At 38.1% G+C, this 19,753-nt stretch overlaps 1 protein-coding gene across 14 annotated transcripts in view; it reads left to right on the top strand.

Annotated features, from left to right (window-relative positions):
* ENOX1 (ecto-NOX disulfide-thiol exchanger 1) overlaps window positions 1–19,753 on the top strand; it is a 365,975-nt gene that overhangs the window by 293,293 nt on the left and 52,929 nt on the right. For 10 of the 14 annotated variants that reach the window (XM_085554466.1, XM_015851740.3, XM_085554470.1 and 7 more), the window contains 2 exons: window positions 5,905–6,011; window positions 9,455–9,572. In XM_085554466.1, coding sequence (XP_085410592.1) covers window positions 5,905–6,011; window positions 9,455–9,572 — 225 coding nt within the window. The remainder of the gene's footprint in view (window positions 1–5,904; window positions 6,012–9,454; window positions 9,573–19,753) is intronic. The other 4 variants (XR_014948654.1, XR_014948652.1, XR_014948653.1 and 1 more) reach the window with 1 other exon arrangement.

Below are 19,753 nucleotides of genomic sequence, written 5' to 3'. Positions count from 1 at the left end.
ATCCATTACAAAAGGCTGAGAGACTTGAGACAACATGGAGAAAAGAAGGCTGAGAGGATCTTATCAGTGATTACAAATATCTAAAGCACAGGAATCAACTGGATGGAGCTTGGCTCTTTTCAGTAGTGCCCAATGACAAATCAAGGGCCAATGTGCACGAAGTGGAACATAGGAAGTTCCATATGAACATGAGGAAAAACTACTTTGGGAGTAACTGACCATCGGAACAGGCTGCCTAGAGAGGCTGTGCAGTCATTTTCTCTAAAGATAATCAAAACCCACCTGGACATTTTCTTGTGCAAGCTATTATAGGGAGCCTTGCTTTAGCAGGGGGATTGAATTCAGTGATCACCAGAGATCCCTCCCAAGCCCTATTATTCTGTGATTTCTGCGTCACTCTGGTATGGACCAGACCTGCCAGCCCAATCCCTTAATAACCCCCAACAGCACATTGCAGGTACCAGTCTGAGTTAGATGAAAGAATGGGAACAGGAAAATACACATCTACATCTGAAGACTAGGCTATATATTAAGAAACCTACAGCCACCCAGGCAGCAAGACCAGACAAAAGGCTGAATTTTTTTAATGTATTGCAGCCACAGATCACCTTCTTTTTGATGTCCATGAAGTTTTTTGTTTGTTTGATTTGGGTTTTTTTTGTTTGTTTTGCTTAAAAAATAACAACAACAACAAAAAATGAAGAAGGTTTTCATTTAGTTGTAGTAGATGAGTCTTTCCGCATAGCTTTAAAAGTCTATGTGTTTGTTATAAAAATCAGTAATGGCATTTGCATATACGTGGAGCTGATGACCACTGATATATTTAACATTGCACCCCTACAGACTTCTCCAGGGGGATATTTTGAACTTTGATGATTCCTTCCTTTGCCAGTCTGAGGCAGTCACATCTGTTTCTCACTTTTCTGTAGGTGAATTGGGTAGCAGGGAGAGCCTGCAGGTTTTCAGTTTAGATGTGTGAAAAATAAGTTATTTTTCAAAAGTAAACATTATCATAACCAAGACGCCGAGGGCTTGGTTCAGATTAATTAAATATATATATTTATTTATTTCATTATAGTTCAATCTAGTTACAGTTTCTCTGTCGATGTCACATACCATTTGCCTACATGCATTTTTAGCTTTGGACTTAGTGCTAAGGTCTGTTCAGTATTCACCAAATGCCTTTCAGGACTGTTGCCAGAAATAAGATTCTTTCTATTCAAAACTGACCTGGAGACTCTAATTCATTCACTTACAGCATCTAGCCTTGACTACTGTAATTCCTTGGTTTGCTGGGCTTGGAGCCAAATTGTTTGGCAGGCTCCAACTTATTCAGAATTCAGCAACAAGGTTTCTGACCCAAACCACGCCATCTCTATATCCTTCTCATGCTGCAAATCTGTATAACAGTGTAAAGGAAACTACGACAGTTTCCTTTACACTGTAATTTTATGGGTGGAATTTTTCTTTTATTCTGCATGTCAGCTGTCATGCTCTTACAGCATTTTTCTGAGCTAAATTACCATATGTTATACTCTTGCACATACAGCAGTTTAGTGTAAGGTCGTTTTTATCCTGTATTCCTAACTGGAGTAATTTTGAGTGAAATTCTGTATCAAATCTGATTATTTTATCTTCCAGTGAAGATCCCTTGTTTTTATTTCATCACATCGTGTTTCAGTTTCTATTTTGTTACTTTTTTATTATAGGATGTCATAAAGCATTCAGTTGTTAATGTTCTTTATTATTGAATACAAGATATTAAAAATGCTATGCATACATGGCAGATGATAACATGAACAGCGAGGGAAAAATTGGATACCTCTTGTCTCCTGAACACAAGGAAGAATTTCAGTCATATTTAAAATAGTCTGTTTGGTAAATGTAAGGATGGGTGAATGTTTTCTCTCTACCTCTTAATCTACAGATAAGGAAGAACATTGCTTCTCATTTCTTTCTGTTTTCCTCTGGTACTGTCATTTGCAAGCAAACTATTAAATTTTCTCTTGCCATGAAGAGATGGCAATCCTATCTTCTATGCAATTTCTACTGGCATAATTTAAGGTATTCTTGTTGTTGTTCCTATTTTTTTTCTGGTTGTTTTTACATTTACACTTGATAACAATACTGTGATCCTGTGACATCTTTTGTGGCAACAAAAAACTGAGATTTAAACTTCCATGTAATAGGTTTACTAAAGCCTTCACCTCTAATAAAATATCTGGTAGTTTTATGCCACATTTGTTAGATAGTGACAGTTCCACATCACATTAGGCTTAGATATTTGGGTCTTGTTTATAAATCAAAAGAAAAACAATTACCTAAAATCTTTTGTCTGAAATATGCCACATAAATTACCAGGCGTATAAGAATTCATTAGGAAAGATGCAATTACCTACACATTACAGCTTATATTAATCGAAAAAACAATGACATAGCTTGGACCCTTCCAGAACAAAGTGGGATTTTTAAACCTAATTTAGTAAGGAAATAGCTTTGCATATGGTCAATGAAAATTTGATACAGCATGGAACTTAACAACAGATGTTTGACAATGAATATTTCATGCTAATTAATAATTCTACTTACTAGTCACAGTTGATAGTAAAGTGCATCCTAGAGCTCGAGGTGCCATAGAGATACAGGCATAACCTGTTACTTCATTTTGAAAATTTCCTTCTGGAGGTCAAGAGATGGTCTGAAAATCATGACCAGCAGCTAGACTGGGAACAGCTGCTTCACTCTGATTCCCCAAATAGCAGCCCACATCGTGGGGCTTCTCTTTGGCCAAATCTTATGGAAGGAGGAATATGTTGTCTGGAGAGCTTCTCGACTGACTCCTGGCTTCCCTTCATAAGTGTGTGCTGTTGAACTAATTATTCATCAAATTTGATCTCAATCAGGGGTGGGTACATAATGTCTTGTCTATCAGTTACCAGAGTGCAGGACTTATTCCTGTTTTAAGGTTGTCTATGAGAGAATAAATGAATCTTGATGCAGCATGAATTAACCTACAAATAATTGTGACCTGGCAGAATGGGTGTGTGCTAGAATAGCATCTCATAAAACAGCAATTCAGGATTTTGGTGTAGTACAGGAAGACATGAAGACAGTTTCCTGTACTGTTCAACTATGTCCTAGCCATGGTCTTGGCTACCCTTTAGCTCTAATGTAAAGCTTGGAGACCTTTTATTTTGGATGTTACCTAAGCATTGTTTGTAATACTCCATAGCCTAACATGCTATGTATATTTAAATTGTTGTATATATGCTGATACTTTCCTTGACTACATAAAAGTGAGACATCGGTGTTTGATGTATATGATTTTTTATTTCCATAAGACCCCAAAAATCATTTCCCATAAGTCGCACAGTCGAGGCTTCCATGACCCTCAGGACTCTTAGCTGATCTCAGAATATGACTTTGCAATCACACCCATCCTTTCTGAAGTGAAGCAAATTGAGCACAATAAAGTATGAGAAGAACAAAAGTGTAACTTAACCTAACAGCAGGTACAAAGAAATTTCTATATTGCAGGTATTGTTAATCTTCACGTGAGTTATGATGGGCATTCATTATTCTCCCTTCTGTCTCCCTTATCATCCCTTGAGCCCACTGGATGATTTTTCTCTATATTCCTTGATTTTTAACATCTAGTACCCCGACCTCTTTTTTTCCTTTCAAATTTTTTTTGAGAGCTAACTAAGTGAAGGAGATCCTTTTTCTGCTCTTCATTTTGTCTATTGCAGTTATGCACAGAAAACTCTTTGACACCTCCTGTCTGGTGTTTCCATTGAGGATAGTTTCTGAAATGATCATATAATGACTTCTGATAAATCTTAGCACCTGTTCACAGAATGCAAATTAAACACTTTAAAGTTCAAATGTTTTTCAAACTACATATGATCATATTAATACCCATTAGTGCGAATTGGGAAATGAGATCTTCCATATATCTCTGTCAGTCTTTTCCTACTTGAATTTCTACTTGCAAACTAAAAACAGATTCTTAATTAAGCAAGATTTTCTAAGCACCTGGGTCATCAACACAGTGACAGTAATTAAATTCTAGCCTCAGTTTCTACACATGTAATAATAGAGTGCTTCAGCATTTTCATTCTTTTGAAATTAATTGAAAAAATGTACACTGCATAACTTTGTTGATGCATCCAACCTCCACTCCAAGCAAATTCTAATGTGCTGAAATTATTGTATCTCCAGCTGAAATTTATAGGGGTCACAAATGGATCAGATCGTCACATCAGTTTTGAGACAGCTTTAGTTAGTACAAGCATTTGAGATTTACTTTTAATAGCAGATATGTACTTCTGTATCTTTAGAAGTTAATTAAGTAACCCCGATGACTGCAAATGAAATATTCCCTGTATGGCATCGTAGAATCATTTAGGTTGGAAAAAACCCTCAAGATCATCACAACCGTCACCTAACATTACCAAAGCCACCACTAAACTGTGTCCTTTAGAAGCACATCCACACATTCCTTAAATACCACCAAGGCTGAGGACTCTACCTCTTCCCTGGCCAGCCTTTCTGAATGCCTAAGCACCCATTTTCCATTACAAAGTTCTTCCTAATAACCAGTCTAAAACTTTCCTGGTGCAATCTAAAACAATTTCCTTGTATCCTATCACTTATTAGCTGAGAAAAGATACCAGCCTTCATCTTGCTACCACCTCCTGAATCTGGAAGCAACCTGCACAGAGGTAAAAAAGAGAATAAAAGAAACGAGTGTGATTAATTTCCAGATGCGGGGGTGAAAGATCTATCATTGACTTACAAAGTAAGCTCACCATTTTAGGAATAATAGATTGTTATATATGGCAGGATCTTTCACATCTGTGACTTGAGTGAAGGAGAGAAGTCAGCAATCAGCTTGTTAAGAGACCAGATCAGAGGTCATTACAGCACTTCTGCTACCTTCTCCTTCAGTGAAAGAGGGAAGAAGGAGGTGTTGCAAGCAAAGCTTTACAAAACAGTGGAACTAATTTTAGCCCAAGAATCCAGAGGTCTTGTTAACTGTGACAGGATCAAGGCAACTTACATCTCAGCCAAATCATTTTGAAGCAGGTCACTGTTTTGGAAAGACAACATTGCTTGTAACTTATGTGAAGAGAAAGACAAGAGAGTTGGGAGAAAAGGCTTTGGTTCAGGATGAATAAGCAGTTAAAAACTTAAGTATCTTAATTGTCATTGATGATTGTTCTGTACAGTGATGTCTGGCATCAGAATGAATTGATAACATTGAATGAGGGAAGCCCATTTCACATCTCTTCCTTGAAGGCAGAAAAATGTAACCAATCATATATATAAAAATAGTACAACATGGACATGGGAGAAAATGAGCTAGCACAGGTGAGCTTCTATATATTTAATAAAAGAGAAGCCGCAGCTGCAGCTACAGCATGTAGCATTTAAATATGATTTAGCCCTTTCTACTTGCTGGCAAATTCCTACTGTCCCACACTTGAGAGCAGATCCTGCTTGTTTTTCATGCTTTCATTTGCACATCCTACTCATCTACATGCAGCTGCCACAGGGGAGTAGATATCAAGTTTATGCCTTGAGTTTCATGCCTATAGCTACGCGCATAAAGGCACATGGCTGCACAGAAAACAATAGCAGACATCACTGGGAAGCAGCTGCATGCATGTTCTTTGGTACGTGGTTGTAAGTTGTGTAGACTAAAGTTGTGGAGACAGACTTGAAGGGAGACATCTCCAACATTGATAAAATGTAAGTACAAAAGACACATCATTGGATGGATATTGATGATGTTGTTTCAGTAATGACATCATCCATAGACTCCTAGTGTCTTTGCTTTGCTTCTCTATAGTGATCACAACATAAATTGCTTGTCTTGTTTGACTTCCTTGTTCACCAAAGTTGAGCAGATTGTCGCCGTTTTCAACGCTTCTACCAGACAAAAAGCTTGGGACCATTTCTCGAAAGCCCAGCGAAAGAACATAGACATTTGGCGAAAGCATTCTGAGGTTGGTGATTTTATTATTACTTTCTATCCATCATCTCACAGCTGGATTGACACAGAACGAGTGTGATTGTAGCTGGACATAGTGTTTTCAGCAATATTTACAGCTGCCATTTTAGCTGTTAATCAACTAGCCATTTTACAACCTCATCTGCAGTATGAGTTGTTCCCATTGCTCTCATAAGGATAACAGTCATTAAATAACACTAAGACAGAGAGCAGTATGTTTTTATTTTTCATGCAAGATTTGGGAAATCATTGGAGGAATATGTTTACTATCTAAAATAATGAACTGAAGTAGTGAAATTAGTAACGCTATTTTCAACTAAAAAGAGAATTAAGAATTATTAAAGGAAAACATCTTTTTAGGAGTCATCATGATCTGGTTTCTAAAAGAGAATTCTGTGGCACAGATTTTTTTTCTGGTTGTACTATCACATGGTCATTGTAAGATGGCTTTGCCTGAAAATAAGATAATTTCTTTCATAAATAAAGTCTTGAGAGTATTCAGTCCAGAATTACGACATACTCCTTCCCATTTGTTTTATATTTTCCTTTGATAAGGTAGATAAATCATTTGTATAGATTGTAAGTATATTGCTTGCGAAGAAAAGAGTATAAATGCAATCATAATGCCACACAGAGTTAGCAATGTGGGAACGTGCATGTGTGACTGTCATAAGCATGAGCAGAGGAACTGGGATTCTAACTCTCCTTGCTGCAAGTGGCAGCAAGGGAAGCAACAGACCTCATCTTATATTTTGGTCATCCAGCTTTGGTTTTTAATTCAGTATATACGCTATGAACCTGTATTTTAAAAAGTAAGTACCACTGTCTTTTTTTTTTCTTTCTTTCTTCCTTTTATTTTTTTTTTAATTTTTTTATTTTTTATATGAGCAACTTACATGCAGTCGGCTTACCTTCACGTAATACAGTATGTCGATTGCTAGTATCACAGTCCTCTAAATGATTTTTCTCTGTCTCAAAATAAAAACTTTAGAAGGTAAGGTGCACTTATTTAATTATTTTGTAGTACACTTGGAAAATGAGTGTTGTACACTTAGTTTGAGAAACACTAAGTGCTGTGATATAAATCATTTGGATAACGTTTTAAGTGCCCATTAACTAATGCTAAATTACAGTTGAATACCAATGGCACTAAATGTAACATCCACATGAATACCAAATGAATTCTTTATTATCGGCGCTATTATGGTGAATACCAAATGACTTCACAATAATGGGACACTTAAAATAAAATGTTAGCATAATTTATTCGTACAAACTGTATTTTGCATTTTGTTCACAATATTTCATAAAAGTAGTGGTTAAAGCCTTGATTTAATTGGAAGCTGGGAATTTGGGGTTGATATTTGTCTTATCTTTCTGAAAGGTATGAAAATTATGATTTGTTACTAGTTTATTTCAATAACTCTAAGACTATCCCTTCTTAAACTAACTTTCCATAAAGGGTTATGGTGTATCATTGATTTGCTGGCTACAAAATAGAGGAAATTGACAAATAAACAAATGTTTAATGGAAGAAAATGTTTATGAGTTGATCTTTCCAGGAATGTTAACTCACTACTTCCTTTTTCAAGTAGTAGTTAAGTTTTTGTTAACTGCCTTTTGTTTTTCTAAAAATAGTCAAATTGGATAACAAAAGCAATTAAAAAACATAAGTTTTTCAGTAAAACAATATGTTTTAGAAATGCCTGTTTTTCAGATGTGAAATATGATGGAAATGTACCAAAAGGCAGCTTTGATTTAAATCATATAGTCTAACCATGACACTATCTTCTGATTTGTTAATTACCTGATCACCTTCCCTTTTTTTTCAGACTTTAGGAAAGCTTTAATAGAAACCCAATCACAAAGCAAACAGTCATGAACATTAGCATTCTCCATGGAAGATTATTGGCTTTGCCGGTAGTGTAGAAATTGATGCATCAAGGACAGTTGTTCCCTCTTTACAAGGGAATAAAGGGGTGGGAACCTTCTGTCTTCTCATGTATGTAGTCAGTATTCCCCTGGACAAAAAAAGTGCAAGTGGCATTCTCCAATGAAGAAATAAGCTTGCTAATTTCTTGCAGACATGTCATTTATAGGGTGATATAGTGGCTGACAATTAACCATTCTAGTCTGTTTTGTTTTGTTGGTTTTTTTTTTTCAATCTAAAATCACTTTGATGTAGAACGCCTACTAATTAGCCTCCTTGACTTTGCTGTGATTAACGGCTGTGTACACATTTATCAGAGTATTTGAGATCTCCTGATAAACCATGGGCACAGCTCAAGGGAAACACCTTTCCTTTTTCACACAGTCCCTCACTGATGGCTTATTGGTAATTGCGTGGAGCCGTGGTTGGGCTCTTCAATTCCATTTCCTCCTCCTTTCAGCCTCTTCCTTGTTTCAAAGATTTCAAACCACCTCTTTGGGAATTAGGCTCTTTGTTGGCAGAAAAATTAGCTGTCTGCAGGCTGAAAAGGCCTACACTAATCACAGTGCATCATCCCTGTGTTACACCTGACAGGATTATTAGGACAAAATAGAGTTCTCTCAATCTTCTCAGCACTGCCTTTAAAAAGCCAGCCACTGCACCAATACCAGCCTTTCTGCTGGGAACAAAGGCTGTCTAGACTCCTACAAAGCCCTCAGGCCTGATGATCCTTTCCCCAAGGAGACACGCATTGGTTTCCTGCTGCCTGCCCTTGTGGTAGTCACCTAGACACCAGGTAGTTGTCTCCCATCACGACTGAGAAACTTTCAGGACACTGCTGTCAGGCTGGGTCTTTCAAACCCAAGGCAACCTGGGAATTGGGGGATGGAGGAAAGACTGCTTTGGTCAGCATCATACACCTAAAATATAGGATGCTCCATCACCACTGACTGCTCCCAGCTGCCCTTATGGTCAGTGGGGAAAACTAATCAGTTTTAGAGTGCAGTTAATCTGATTTTTGATAGTTACATGATGGATGTGAATTACCCAAAGTGCTTGAGCTTTTTACATTTGTGTGAAAGATGTCTGTAGGAACCAGTTTTAGTGGAGAAACCTACATTTGATCAGAAAAATCCTTTCCCAAGTGACAGTAAGAAGCAAGAATTCTTTATAACGTAAGAAGGCCGACAGTTTCTCTATCAGTCAGACTAATTCGTATCAGTTTTAAGCATTATCTCTGCTGCTAAAACATTCTTCTATGTTTTGCTGAACTAAAGAGCACCTGACATGGAGACTCACTTTCTCTTGCTTTCCCCAAATGTTACCTTTGATAAATTCTATTCTTCCTCATGAAGAATTCCTTGTGATACTGTTCTTATAAATATCCGTAGGCAACAATGACAAATCGTGTATACTTAAAAATCAGAGCAGTTTTAAAAACAGATACTACTGATAAAGCTGTGACTTTATGGAATCCAATACTGACAAAAGATCGTTTTGGATTTTAGGAGCTCCGAAATGCTCACAGTGAACAGCTCATGGGAATCCGCCGGGAAGAGGAGATGGAAATGTCTGATGATGACAGTGATGACAATCCCAGTAAAAAGCTGAGAGTAGATGATTCAGGTAAAGCCAAATCCCTCTATAATGTCTCCAAGTAAATACAGCTGTTGTTTTAAAAGCAAACAAAAAAATTACATATGATAATTGACAAATTAATAGCTGATTATATAAAACAGTATCTTATTTTAAATCCCTGTAAACTAGTTATCTGAATGCTACAAGCTTTCTCTATGAGGTTTCTCTTGCCTGCTATGATATATAGTGATGAAAACTCTCCAATTCTACCCATGTCTGAAAGTATTATGTGTCTTAAGCATACTGTTTGCAGTCCTGCATAATACAGTTTTATTCCATGCTTGTCAAAACTAACTATGGGGCCAGTTGAAGTTCTGTTACAGTCAGTATTTTCTAAGCCTTACCATTCCTTGCAATAAGTACACGGTAATATAGAACCTCTCTAATAAATACACTATACCATTTAACTGTGTTTTGGGGAATTGAATTTAAACAGTACACATTTTAAAATACAGTACTGTGTGCTGCATTAGTCTTATATGTATTAGACAGCTATCATGAAAGAAAGAACTATGGTGCTTGTAATATTTGGAAAGCAGAGCAACTTTTTCAGCCTCCTTGAGTATACCTAAGCTATCCAGCGTGGACGCTCAAAGAGTTGGCTCACAGACTACTAAATTACTGGTAACATGATCTGGATGGAACCTTTGCTTGTTTTCTTGATGTTGGCTAATGAAGTTGGGAGTAGCTAGCAGGAAACTTATCTTCAGAAAGAAAATTTGCAGAAGCGGAAGCCAAAGCAAAGCTGCAAACTGCTAGCTAGTGGTGAGATATACTGAAGGTGAAGAAGGAGAAAGTAAAGAAACCTTGTGTCTGATGAGGATAAGTTTGGTCTATACTTCTACATGTAGGTATTGTATTCAAAAAGGAAAGAATAACATCCCTTCAAAGGCTTGAATTGTTCATAGACAAACACTCTGACTCATCAGAATGCTGTGTGGTGAATTCGAATGACTCAAGACTTAAAGAACAAAGAAAGGATCATCATTCTAGCAAAGAAAGTTTTACTAAAGTATTTCTCTTGAAGGGAGAACTAACATTTTTCCTGAAAGAAAAATATGCATCAATAAAACCTGTAATGGTAGCCTTCATTTTGGCCTGTTTTACTATGTGGATCTGAAATTTCTAGAGACCACTAGTGTGGAGCTGAGACAGTGGGTCTCTGCAGACAGAGAGCACTGCTAGCAATCAGAGATTGTTTTAAATGTCTTATCATTTTACGTTGACTATGTCCAATCTTGTGGAGAGAAGTCACTAGAATTAACAACAGGAAGACAGAGTCAGGAATACAAACAGCTTGTGCTCCAGAAAAGGAGTAATGATGTTTTGAACTGTCATACTTATCAGTTCAGCTGGGTTTAACATATGCGTGCCAAGGGCTGAGCTATGCAGGTCATTCCTTTTGCCTCTGATTAATAATATCACAAATGAGAAAGGATGTTTAGTTTTCTTCTATAAAAAGGGACATTTCTGTCAAACGCCTTGATATCTGAGATTTCTACTGTGTACTAAACTACTTCCATTTATTTGTATTGTTATAATGTGGTACTTGACACCTCTCAGTGATGAGAGCAGCAAACCCAGAACTATGTTGCAAACTAAATCAAAATTTGGCAGCGTGAATCCACTTGAGTATTTGTCTGTCACTGTCCATTGTCCCATTTATCATCCTCTTGATCTTGTTGGAGATGATCCAGCTTGCTGCATACATACAATCCTCCAGTTCTAAAATTATGTTTTATAGCTTTCTTCTTCTAACATTCCACTCTCGAGTCAAGTATGTAGGCTTGATTCATTTGCCACTGACAATAGGGGGAACTTGAAGTTGATGTATATAAAATACGGACAAATGAAAAGAAAGTGAGAGAAGGGCATTTATTTTTCATTTTTATGTACAGTGTTTTTAAAATTATTTTTGGTGTTAACCTTCCTCTCTTCTTCCAGAATCACTCCTTTATCTCACTGGAGTGGCTATTTCTATTCGTAGTCACCTCTGTTTTGCAAAGAATGTCTTTTATTAGGAGTCTTCCATGACAAAGAAACAATTCTGCAAAGTGAGAAAACACTATCAATTTCCTTATTTTTAATCCTTTCTTGTATAGTGTTTGCCTAACTAGTTAACCATGGGGAGGGCAGAGCCTGAGTAACACAAGAAGTATATCAACCCTCTTCAATTCAAGGACAGAATGTACACTTAAATGCTTAAAAGTATAAATCCAATACTATCTGAAGTGACCAGACATGATGAATTGATTTGGATGATTCCAGAGTTTTGAACTGCCTGTTCTGCTATCCTAAGGATTTTCCCGTGGAGTTTACTTTTCAGCCTGGCCAATGCATTTCATCACCTACTTGAAGGTAGAAAGAACACCAATGTGAGGTTACCATTCCCAAATCCACAACAGGTGACAGACATTCCCCCTGTCTCCTACACTGGTGTCAGATCTTTTTTTCATTAATTCACCTGGTTAAATCACAGGTCTGAGAAGGCATAATTTCAAATTAATTCAACAAATTAGATTGGTTCCTAAGACATTATTCTGTCTCACTGAAGTCTGTAGTTTCGGCAGTCCTCCAATGTATTTTTTTCTGTTACTCAAGCCTTTTCCATTCAGAAATAACACATCTGCAAGCATTTTTAGATACTGTGGCGCTGGGTATTTCACAGCTCCTCACTGGTAGACTGAATTAGAATGGTAACTATTCTCTACAATATCTGAAAACTATAATCTTGATAGAGAGTGGATTCCAGCCCCAACATTTCAAAACACAGTACAGCACATCTAGGTTCTGAGGTTGTGCAAGGACCTCAGTGCCTGAATATTATTCCAGACTTGCTGGACTTCAGTTTTCAGAGCAATGTTAGAAGGACATGAGCCCTTATGCTCAACAAATTCCAAGTATTTGGGATAGATGATGAAAAAACTCTTAGTAAAATTGTTTTGTGTCCTTTTTTTCAAGTTGTGGGAGGTATTAAGTCTTGCAGTAGAGCAATTTACATTGTGTGTTAGAAATCTGCACATTGTTTGGGAAAATTCATGCTTGCTACTTGCTTGAGGCAATAGGGAACAGCTGAAGAAGAACTTGCTGCAAGGATCATCACTCCATTCTAGACTTGAATCCTCTACTGGAACAAGCTGTTCAGAGATGTGGTGGATTCCTCAACACTGGAAACATTTAGGACCAGGCTGGATGGGGCTCTGAGCATCCTAGTGTAGCTGTATATGTCCCTGTTCATTGCAGGAGAGTTGGACTAGATTACCTTTGTTGGTCCCTTCCAACTCAAAGGATTCTCTGTTTCTATGATTCTACTTTCATCTGCCAGTTGTACTTCTCCTACTTGTTTATGAACCTGATTTACTGATATTGGCTCAGCAGCACAGCTGGAATAAAATCTGGGACCTTTCGTCTCCTGGACTCGTCTTCCATCCTCTAGTTTAAAGGACAGGGCTGCCTCCTGAATAAAAATCTTCTGCTCTTCCTGGTGTTTTACAGGTCACTCTCCTTTGGGCTAGTTGGTACTCTACCATAGTATATGCAAGCTGAATCTTCAGTCAAAGTGAAGGCATCACTACCTGCTTGTTCTGTTGGAGAGAATCTCAAACAGATGCCAGACCCCCCCTAAATACCCCAGAGAGCAGGGAAAACAATAAGTTAGTTAAGCCGGCATATGTGACTAATCATAGGAATCCCTCCCTCTTGATTTACAGACCAAAGATTATTTGCTTAATGGGAAAAGATGGCAAAAGGCTGATCTGAAAATGACATAATCTGATCTGTGGGCACAGCTATTCCTTCAGAACAATGTGTAAGCTTTTATTTCAAAATTCAGTCCTTAAACAGTGATTTTTCTGTGCTGTGGATTCTGGAGTTTAAAGGGACAAGAGGATTGCTGAAGTAAAGCTGGGAGATTGCTAAGAAAAAAAAAAATAATGATGATTGGCAACTCAGTTAATACATTTGAAAGTCAAGGTGCAGCTACTGAAGCATTATATCAGCGGAAAAAAAAAAAAATGAGATTCTGTGCTGGAGTCTAGAGGATGTAGGAAAATCTTCAGAACGATCAGGATTTATGGATGCTTCATCTCCCACCTGCTGGCACTGGGAGTAAGGATCCACATGTAAAAGCCTCCAAAGTAATTTTAAGAATTAGTGAAGTGAAGCTGCATGTTGTAGGAAAGAGCTGAAGTTTGGTTTATACCAAGAAGTCACCTGTAATTTTATTTTTAAGGGGAGGGGGGGGTTAATCTCTTGCTTTTGCAGTTCTCTGTGACGCACCATTAATTCCAACAACTCCAACTGCAGTGAGAGATGGCAGCCAGTACCAGGGGAAATGAAGGAACACGTGGTGCTTGCAGAGGAACACGGGAAAGATTAAATGATGATCCCAGAGCCATTGGCCAAGTCCCATCTCTGCTACAAAATTCACACCAGGATAAATCAATGCATTCATAGTTTCTCAGTATCAAGTGGAGGCAAGGATACTTCCTTTAATTCCCCCACTGCCTGTCTTGTCTGCATAAATGATAAACACCTCAGAATAAGACTGTCTCCAGCCAAACATACTTGGAACAGCCTACTCTTTAGGACCTTGGAGCATTTCACTTCATTGTATTACCTCTGATGATGCATCTGCATCACACAAGCCAGATGTGGCCCAAAAGGCCAGCAGTATCCTGGGCTGCATCCAAAGAGAGGTGGCCAGCAGGGAGGGGGAGCAGATTCTCCCCCTCTGTTCTGCCCTCGTGAGGCCCCATCTGGAATATTGCATCCAGCACAAGAAAGATGTGGAGCTGTTGGAGCAGATCCAGTGGAGGACCACAAAGATGATCAGAGAGTTGGAGCACTTCTCCTATGAAGAAAGGCTGAGGGAGTCAGTCTTCTTTAGCTTGGAGAAGGGAAGGCCTCATTTCAGTATTTCAGTACTTGAAGACAGCTTATAAGCAGGAGGGAGAGTGACTCTTTAGGTGGTCTGATAACAATGGGAAAAGGGGCAATGGTTTTAAACTAAAATGGGAGAGATTTAGGTTAGATGTTGGAGGAAATTTTTTATTCAGAGGATGGTGAGGTTCTGGCACAAGCTGTCCAGAGAAGCATTGGATGTCCCATCCCTGGAGGCGTTCAAGACCAGGTTGGTTGGGGCCTTGCGCTGCCTGGTCTACCAGGTGACAACCCTGCCCAAAGCAAGGGCTTGGAACCAGATGATCTTCGAGGTCTTCTCCAACTTTAGCCATCCTATGTTTCTATAATTCTATGAACTTATTAAAGTGCTTCTCCTGGTGATCGCATACAAATAATAAATTGTGGATTAATCAGCATATGCCCAGTTTGGACACACAAGATTAGCACTGCCTTCCGAGTCAGGCCAGCTGAGACCTCCATGTCGGGATAATGAAACGTACCCAGGCAGGAGCCAAGTTTAGACATGACAGCTCTTGACATCTTGGACAGTAGCCTGTATCTTAAAGTGCTCCTCTGAGTCGATCCTTGCTCTTTGCAACATCAGTGGAGTTAGTTGCCATAGGAGACAGTCTGGATGGTGGGCAATCCATCTGGCAAGAGAACATAAGTCCTTGTGAAAGTCAAGATGTGACAACTGCACCTCGTGCATGCAGCATAATACAAGCTTTATGGTATTGTCCTGAAGTCTATCCTGAAAGTTGCAAGCCTGGCAAGTCTTCAAGGAAAGCCTGAAACAACACCAAAGTGATCTGCTTGGTGCTTATTCATCTTTTTTTTCTTTTTTTTTTCCCCTGCAATTTAATCTTCTTTTGCTTTCTTTAAGTCTTGCTTGAATGCAGAGATGCACACATGTGATGGAAACTGTGCTTTATAGGAGGATTAAAGTAGTGGGAAAGCTTACTACAATCTTTTTACAACTTGGAATAGAAATTACTCAGCCCCAGCTGTGTGGAGCTGAGCTTTGCTCTTCCTTTCCCTCTGCCTGACCCAGTGTCTTGATGAATTTCATGTCAGGTCTTTGTCGTCCTACTGATTCCACAATCAGGTTTTTCTCCCCTTCCTTTCTTGCAAACCTAATCTTTTGTGCAGTTTTCAAGGGGGTGGGGAAATTTTTTAATTATTTTTTATTTTATTTTATTTTCCTGTTTTCATGGTATCTGTTGTTCTAAACAAAAGTCTGACATATTTTTTTTCTGTCGTTACTTCTCAGTTTAATAGCTTTTTAACACAGATTTTGTGAAAGCAATCCTGATATTTAACAAGCCCGTAATTTCCTTGTCTTCCTTTTAAGCACTTGTTGGTAAAGATAATGTAAAATAGCAAGATGTATTTACTTTAAAAATTAATAGGCTTGCATTGGTCTATTCCTCAGATAAATCAAAACTCTTTCAAAGCCATTAGCATCTGGTGCCATAATCAGCCCTGTGGCAATAAGCATACAAAGGCTTACATGAGGAAAATAAAACCTGTAAGCAAAATCTGCTAACTAGGTTTTATAAGTTGTCTCAAAAAGAACATAATTTAGATCTGAAAAACCAAATTGTGACCATGCTGATGCAATCCCCCTATTTTACCAGAGGAGACAACTGAATAACCCTTTTTGGGCTCTATGATTGGCATAACTCCTCTGTGAATGGCAATGCTCTGGAGAGCACAGAAACAATCAGCTTTACACCCCAGGACCATCAGAGATGAAGACTAGAAAGCAGCACAAAATGATTACTCCCTTAACGCAGGGGTAGTCTGCTCTAGTGCCTTTCCCAGCATGCTAGTTCAGAGCTGTCATCATGAGGCAGACTCCAATATTGTACTTAAAAATGCATTCTGATCTTCCCATCACTTTTACAAAAAATGGCTGAAATTCAGGAAGCACATAGTCAAAGGCTTAATTTTGAGCCCCCCATTTTAAGTCCATTTGGTTATGCTACTTGAAGCATAACTACATTTGGTAATGCTACTTGTGCAGCTGAATTTAGCAGAAATGCTGTGATGAATCAGGGCTGGAGACAAAATCACAGAATCATTGAGGCTGGAAAAAAAACACACTAGGATCATCCAGTCCAACCATCCACTCCCATCCCCACCATGCCCAATAACCATGTCCTTCCATGCAATATCTACATTGTTCTTTAATATTTCCAGGGATGGAGATACCACCACCTCCCTGGGCAGCCTGTTCCAATGTCTGACCACTCTTTTGGAGAATAAATCTTTCCCAGTATCCAATCTGAACCTCCTCTAGTGCAACTTGAGGCCAATACCTCTTGTCATATCAGTGTTACCTGGGAAAAGAGGCTGACCCCCACCTCGCTACAACCTCCTTTCAGGGAGTTGCATAGAATTGCCAAGGCTATATACCCTGGGAAACATGGCAGGTAGCCTCTTCCTCTCCCAGGCACTGGGACAAAGATCTGTGCTGTTCCAGTGTACCCAGCATTGAAGGGGTTACCAACCTAACATTCCATTTTTAGAGAAAATAGACACTTCAAAGACACTCCCCTGATATGGGTTTTAGGAGGATGTCCCGTTAACTACAAAACAAGTCTGTTGTGCTTTGATGCTTTTCAACTGCCAGAAATACTATTATCTAGATTACATTTTATTATGTTTTCTGGGTATTTTGTACTGATAAGGTTTTATGCAGGATCGTTACATGTGAGAATAGATTTAATCCTGTTTTTAGTAAGCTTTAAGGACACTGAGGGATTATTTATGTAATAAGATGCAAAGTTGCTATGGAAAATGCTATAGCAACCTAACATCTTCACAAAACCAAGCAGCCACTTGTGACAGCAATCTAAATTTACATTTATTTTAGTGTCATTTTATTGACATTCTTAGTATCTCATTTTGACAGCATGTTAAAATATGTTTTGCATTCATGCTAGAACAAAATTAACAGCATGTTGTTGGAATGAAGATGATGCCTATAATTTTTGGAGATAATTTTAGCATATTTCATTTTGTGTAAATAGCATTAAAATAGTAGTGAAAAGAAGTTTGGGTGTATCCCCTCTGTAATACAGCAAACAACATGCATTGAAAGTAACATTTCACGAGTCAATGAAAGCTGAACTGTTTTTATTTATTTGCTTGATATCTGAATGAAAATATTTTTAAGAAAGAAATGATTTTGTTATCAGAATTTATTTCAAATCCTATATCTTTTATTATAACTTTTCCTGTTCAGGATACAGGCTATAATTTTTCATTAGGTTTCATAAAGCAGGGCATCATTTCTGAATGCATACACTCACAGTTTGGTAGGGAATTGCATTACTTGAATGGGACTTTTCTAAAACACAGAATAACAGTGTGCATTGCCCCGTAGGAGGTTAAATAAAAAGGGAAGGGAAAAACAAACACAGAGCACCAAAGCAGGCTGAACTCTGTCGTGTGCTCATTGCAGTTAATAATGAGACTCCCATTGACTTCAATGGGAGCAGAAGCAAGATCTGTATATTGATTTTCTCCAACCCCTTCTATTAAGAATCTTGAAGTGTGGCTGTAACATTGTTGAAGTGGGATGTTGGCAGCAAAATCAATAAAAGACAATATTAGAACATATGCTGTTTTCAGCTTCCTCACAATCTGATATAGCTGGTATTAGCATCCTTCTCCAAATTACACTTCATGCTTTCTATAAAGTGACCTTCTTTATAGTGCCCTCTCCAGTATACAGCTTTTGTGCTCTTACTCTTACATTTAGCCTTCAAGAGCATGAGCCCTATTTATAATAGTGAAGATTGTTGGTTCTGAAGAGAACACAAAGAACAGATTTCTTCATGAGTGATTTCATGGGGCTCACAGCCTAAACCCAATTTCTGATCTCTTATATAAGATCATTTATATTATTGTTTGATCTAAGTTCATGGTTTGGGTGTTTCTTAATAATGCTGGCCTTCATGCCCTGTTCTTTTAAGGAATCTTTTCCACTCCAGCAAATTAGAGAAGGCTGCAAATGTTGCTTGAGTTGGAGATGTTGTTATTTTCTTATCCACTTACTGTTTTAATCCAAGAAACATCAGACATTGCTAAGGTACCAGAAGAGATAATGATCAAAAAGCAGAACCTCTTCCATAATCAGTACAAGCTTCTAAGCTTCAAATTACCATTTTGGGGTGCACCCTTATGTCATGAGACATGTAAGGCTGGCTGAAGTTTTCAGCACGTTAAAGGCTTCCTTTTCAAAATAAGCAGTTTCTCAGACCCTGTGCATCCAGCAGACTGGCAGTCTGTGATGTGGTTGCATGCCAGGAGTTAAAAGCCCACCCAGCAGGGCTTGTGCTTCAGTCTAGATCACCACAGAAATTCACAAAACTACAACAGGCTAGTAGTGCTGTTTTACTTTGAGGAATGAGTATTAGATTCAGAGGAATTTTGTGATATCCCACTCTTTGGTTTTATCTTAAAGACTATCTCAGGAAAATCAACTTCTCACTAGTGCCACATATCTATAGCATTTTTATAAGCAGTACGTTGAAGATTCAGTCCTGATTACAGGTGAGTTATTTTCTTTTAGCCTTATTCAGTTTTACATTAATAGGAGAGGAAAGAGAAACTGAAGAAAAGCCATCTTGTACATGGAATGACTGACTCAAGAATTAGATAGCATACCATTTTATAGCGCTTCTTCACTAGTTCAAACATGTAACTCATTGAATACTAGCGTAAGAATACCAAAGAAGGAAAATTTGTATCTATGTGGTTAAAGGGAAGGTGTTTTTCCCTTTCCTCTTCCTTCCCTTCCCTTCTCTTTTGAAATTAGGAGTTCTAATTGCTATGTAATTTTTTTTACCTTTCAGTGGGAGGATAGCTTGCTGTCATTTTGCTCATTTATTCAGTTCTCCATATATTCATAGTATAGCAAGATGTTACTTAGGCATAGGAATGTGCTAAGCATGCATTTGCAGCACTACTGTATCCAGTTACTGTTGAATGCTTCTATAATTGCCAAGTGTCCATCTTACATGTCAGCCAGGGATCCCTCTGAAAAGACTTGTGTGTTTGCTAGTCCAGAACACTAATTTCTTCATTGCTTCTTTTTCATGTGTCAGCTACAGACAATATTCTCTCTTAAATTTGTCTGAGTTTTGGAGACAAGTGTGAGCTTTCAACAGCTGAGGAAGAGCACGAGAAAAAGTAATACCTCTCCCTATGTTGTTCTATTATCAGATAGTTGTCTGTCTCATCATGTTTTGTTGATA

Source organism: Coturnix japonica, chromosome 1, assembly GCF_054131305.1.
Source record: "Coturnix japonica strain WE chromosome 1, WE-NBRP24, whole genome shotgun sequence".
Classification (NCBI taxonomy): domain Eukaryota; kingdom Metazoa; phylum Chordata; class Aves; order Galliformes; family Phasianidae; genus Coturnix; species Coturnix japonica.
This window is presented reverse-complemented; position numbering and strand designations above follow the sequence as displayed.